This window comes from Periplaneta americana, chromosome 1 (assembly GCF_040183065.1).
Source record: "Periplaneta americana isolate PAMFEO1 chromosome 1, P.americana_PAMFEO1_priV1, whole genome shotgun sequence".
Classification (NCBI taxonomy): domain Eukaryota; kingdom Metazoa; phylum Arthropoda; class Insecta; order Blattodea; family Blattidae; genus Periplaneta; species Periplaneta americana.
This window is the reverse complement of record NC_091117.1, coordinates 105,591,828-105,597,316: the sequence shown is the minus strand read 5'-3', so window position 1 is coordinate 105,597,316 and position 5,489 is coordinate 105,591,828. Positions and strand designations below refer to the sequence as shown.

The following is a 5,489-nucleotide window of genomic DNA, read 5'->3' as shown; positions in this document are numbered from 1 at the left end:
GTCACCCTGTTCTGACGTACTATGCACAGTGCTGCAGTAAAGAAATGCCTCAGTTCAGTTCGTTCAGTCTGCTAGTCGGTATCGGAAGTGTGTGTGTACACAAGAGCGAATGGAAACTCCGCCGAGACACTCGTCACGCGGTCTTACACTCGCAAAGCAGAAAGATTATATACAATGTGCTAAAATTTTGTAAAGAAGAGAAAAAGAAAGGTCTTATCATTCAATTAACGAACGCTATGAAAAGAACAGCAACGGTGATGGGGAAGAGTAAAAAAAACCAATACATATTATAGCTAAGGAAGTGAAAAAGCAAAGCGCATTGGAGGACAATTTTCAACTCCTGGTAAAAGCCAAAGAAAATTGTACTTGATGATTTTGAAAAATGTGTAATCAGAGAACTTTTTTGGAGTTTTGTGACAAGAGAAAAGAAATTCCAAACCTACGCAAGCTTCTAAATGCTGTTAAGGAAAAAGTACAGTTTAATGGCGGAAAAGATACATTCTGGAGGCTGCTGAGATGTATGGGATACAAATTTAAGAAATGCAAAAACATGCGAAATGTTTTAATAGAGCGGTCGGACATTGTTGCACGTCGTGCAGCATACCTGAGAATGCTAAAACAAAACGAAAAGGGGCCAAAGAAGCCAAATGTTTATATAGATTAAACATGGGTCCTACTCATTACACTGCAAAAAAGTGTTGGCAGCATCATCAATTAGTGCAAGGTGTGCATGTAAACCAAAGTGTTAGGCAAAGGGCTATTGTTGTTCAGGCTGGTGGTGAAATGGGATTCATCTATGGGGCCGAGTTGATATATGATTCCAAATCTCAATCTGCAGATTATCATGATGAAATGAACGACGAAAATTATAATAAATGGTTAAAGGAACGTCTCATACCAAATCTGCTATCTGAGTGCAGTGTTGTGTTAGATAATGCATCGAATCACACAGTACAAGAAAATAACGTACCAACAATGGCCTGTAGAAAAGCGGACATAATTTTATGGTTAAAAATCAAAATCTCACTGCAGACTCAGAATTAACCAAATGAGAATTAATAGAAATAGTTAGACAAAACATGCGGCAAGCTGTATACACAGTGGACAGGATTTTAAAAGAACATGGGCTTACTGTACTCCGACTACCACCCTACCACTACGATCTAACCCCCCCCCCCCAAATACTTGTTTGGAATTTAGTGAACAAAACATAGCATCTAAAAATGTTGGTTCCATTTCCCTGCCAGTTTTGAAAAAAATGATCGCACAATCAATAAGCGAAATCACAAAGAAGACTGGATAAAATGCTGCCAATCTGTTAAACATATCGAGGACGAATACTGGCGTCGTGACGCGTTAATGGAAGAGGAAGTTGAGAGGATAGTAATAAACATAGGCATTGTGAATAGTGATGAAGAGTGTGATGAAGATGAGATGGATTATGATGGGCCAGGTAGAAGACAGATACAGCAGACGAAGGCAGTTCAACTGGCATACAGCTACTTCTGGAATAAGGTATGTGTATATACCGTACATATGACAGAAAAAGTAAATTCAATTATGGTATTAGTAATTGTATTTATGTTCATAACAGCTGTTGATGTTTTTATTGTCAGACTGTACCAACATTTCTCCAGCTGACTCGCCACTCATCGAGGCTGAGCGGAGCGCATTGACAACACACCAGCGCCCTCACTTGAAAACTGCAATGTTTCGTCAGACGGGTTATAAAAAGCAGTAGGGGAAGTCCGTGTAACTTGGACCAGTGTGTAACTTGATCCAATGATGCAATCACTATTTCCAGGATAGTTTGCAAGGTACTTTATACAGCGCTTTGAACCTTCTACATGGTAGGCAACTGTCCATAAATCTCATTATGCAGGGTTGGCTTGACGCGGTCATAACGGTGTCGAACATTCTGTCCCCAAATTCTTCAAATCTTTTCACATTAGTTTGACAGCGTGTTGTGCGAAGACGTTTAGAAATACAAGACTGCCTTATACATACGAAGAAATACCAGTGTTGGAGGTAAGTTGAGTGAAATTTATATCAATGTTTGTAAAGTAGTTTTTACGTAAATAATTTTTAAGTGTTTCTTTTACAATGCGTGTAAATTGAACCATCACAAAGCGTGTAACTTGAGCCAATGCTAAAATGTACCTACCCTTATAATATAACAAATTTAGAAGATAAAATTGTCCATTATGTCTTCACTAGTGTGAATTTCCAAAAATCAGAGGTCAGTGGATGAAAATTTTGTAAGGACATATAATTAAAATATTATTTATATAATATTATATAAATAATAATATTATAAAACATTACTTTAGTTTATTTCAATATTTTATTTCTTAAATTCTGTAATAAGACTTCGTTTCATTTGGTGGGTCGACAATTACAACTTTTTAACAAATTCTGCTTTCGCCATTACTTTACAGATGACTACAAGACAGGCAAGAAAAGCGAAGGGAGTGTATGGGAAGTGGAAAGAAGAAAATCTGCAACTCGCTTTAGTTGCAATATCGGAAGGGGTTGGCGTCAATGAGGCTGCACGAAGATATAATATACCTAGTGCCACACTTAAAACATACAACAAAAGGAAGGACGCTAAAATTAGACAGCCCGGTCACCCACTTGACTTGCCACAAGAGGTGGAAAATGATCTTGTGACACATCTTCTGCAGCTAGAAAAAATGTTCTATGGGTAAATACATTACAGCAAAATGTATATTAGGGCCTACTATAGACCTACAACTTAATTCAATCAAACTTAATATAGGCCTAATACTTAATCTGCTTATTCTTTAATTTCAGATTGACACGAAGAAGTGTTATGAAATTAGCATACGAGATTGCAGAGAAGAATAAACTGGCCACTTGGTTCAACAGGGAAACGAAGTCTGCCGGCAAAGAATGGTTTTCCGGCTTTATGAAGCGCCATCCCGAACTTAGCCTTAGGCAGCCAGAAGCCACATCACTTGCCAGGGCTTCAGGATTCAACAGGGTTGTCGTCGGCAAGTTCTTTGACACATTGGAACACCTTGTCGACCAACACAAATTAACTGCTGCCAGAATATTCAACATGGACGAGACATCCCACAATGTCGTTCAACGCCAAGAGAAGATTTTGGCACAGAGGGGAAAACCTCAGGTTGGAGCCATTTCTTCTTGTGAGCGAGGTCAGAATGTGACAGGAGTGTATGCCATGAGTGCGAGTGGCTTCTTTGTACCTCCTATGCTGATTTACGCTAAGAAAAAAATGGAGTCTCTCACATTTGGAGCGCCTCCTAACACCATCTTCCGCTGTCAGGATAAGGGATGGATGGATTCTGACACATTCTGTGAATGGATTAGACACTTCATTAGAACTGTCAAACCCAGCCCTCAGGAGAAAGTACTGTTGATTTTAGATGGTCACAGTAGCCATACGCAATCGCTGAAAGCGATTGAGATCTGCCGTCAGTACGGTGTGATAATGTTATCTCTACCGTCACACTGCACGCACCATCTCCAACCACTGGATGTGTCGTTCTTCAAACCTCTGAACACATTCATGTCAGCTGCCATATCAACGAAGATGAGGGAACTTCCAGGACAGCGGCTGAATATCCAGCACATTGCTTCACTGGTAGGAGTGACATTCCCCAGAGCAGCAAATATGCAGATTGCAATGAATGGCTTTAGGCACACTGGTCTTTGGCCTGTCGACCGAAATGTGTTTTCAGAGGCTGATTTCGCGCCTTTTTGGTGACCGATCGGCCTTTGAATGGTGAGCCATCAGCATCAGCATCTCGGGCAGCAGAAGAAGTGGAAGGAGCAACAACAGCAGCATCAGCAGAGAAAAAGATGGGAGACAATGTGGAGCTACTTTCTGGTCTCACAGAATATGTATCACTGAAGGAAATAAGCCCTTTGCCTTCGTCTTCCAAATCTGGACAGAGAAAATCCGGAACGAGATACAATGCATCTGGCGTGGTGCTGACGGCTACGCCACACAAGAATGCTCTGCAGCAACAATCAGATGGGAAGGCCGCAAAGAAGAGAAAATTATTTGATTTGAAAGTTAAGGTGACATCCAAAACACGCTGTGTTATTTGTGGTGAAAGTGAGAACAAAGACTGGATTCAGTGCAATCGGTGTGGAAAATGGGCCCACGAAGAATGTGCAACAATTACAGATGAACTATTTTATTACTGTTGAATGTGAAATAATTACTTGACACAAATTTTTGTTTGAATAAACAACATTATAGGAGTTAAATGTGTTTAATATGCCTGGTCCAAGTTACACGATCCTCTGGTTCATATTACACGACCCTGGCTCAAGTTACACGACTTCGAAATTTTGATTAAATTTTATTTTTGAAGTATTAGAATTAAAATTAGTGAAGTCATATTTTATTTAGGGATTTATTATGGCAATCTACCATCATAAAAAATTCAGGGACATTTTTCTCAATATGATAAGTGAGTTACGGCCATTCAAACTTAGTGGTCCAATATACACGGTCTTCCCCTACTACTAGTCTACTATAGTTTAAAATTGTATGGATAAAATAATGTTTCAAGATGGTATGAATGGGATATTTGTAAATGCTACCATCGTCCTGGACAATGGCTGTGTTAACAAAAAAGTTTTTGGACTATGTTTGTTTTATGAAAACCACTGAAAATTTCCACTCTTATAACATAGGCCTATGGTGTTTTTCTCCCTTAACAACCAATTCAGTAGATGGCCTCTACAATATCCTCACCACAAGTTTCATATCTTACATTTGCATTATTTTTTTTTGGACTATGTCTTTTTTTTAATCCGTCAATTGTACAATGACCAGTGAGATTCAGTTTGAAGCTACAGCTTATTCTGTGATGGTTGCAGCGAATTATTCTTTTAGAAAAGGGATTATAACAATTTGTTCGTCCAGTTTTTCGTGATATGAATGTGATTGTGCATGCCACTGATAAACACCACCAAAATTTTAACTACACCAATTCAGCTTACCTTTATTTCCGGGTTTAAACAACTGATGATCTAATTTCTAACCTCCTTGGTTAACTCGCTCCAGATTCATTTTCTCAAACGTTCGCAATTGATCAAAACGGGGCACTGGAACGGACTGGCAATACAGGGTACCCTGTTTTGTCCAAATGTTTAAATTTCTACCTTTATTTATGGCACTCTCTCTCTTTTCCATGTCCTAAACAACACGAAACAGTTCATAATATTTAACGGATGATTCCAGGCACAACAAAAGCTTAACGGTGCCTAAAAGAAAATATGTAAGAACTACGCGACAGTCTTGTGGTCGGATGGGATATAGGCTACTTTAAGGCACGCAAGGAATGTTAAGTGTCACAATCAGCTCTGGAAGTAAGAGTCGCAAAAGTGAGAAAATATGGAATGTCTGTGGAGAAGGCATCGAAGAAAGGTGGACTGTGCGTGAACGAACGGGGTGGGGTAATTTTATTGGGATGCAAATTAGCATTAAT

General features: G+C 39.2%; 1 protein-coding gene across 1 annotated transcript; it reads left to right on the top strand.

Moving 5' to 3' along the window:
• Window positions 1–1,359: 1,359 nt before the first annotated feature.
• Window positions 1,360–4,190, top strand: LOC138704574 (uncharacterized). Its single transcript, XM_069833027.1, has 3 exons — window positions 1,360–1,515; window positions 2,439–2,704; window positions 2,815–4,190. Exons 1-3 carry the CDS (start codon window positions 1,360–1,362, stop codon window positions 3,749–3,751), a joined length of 1,359 nt encoding a protein of 452 aa, XP_069689128.1. The 3' UTR covers window positions 3,752–4,190.
• Window positions 4,191–5,489: the final 1,299 nt, after the last annotated feature.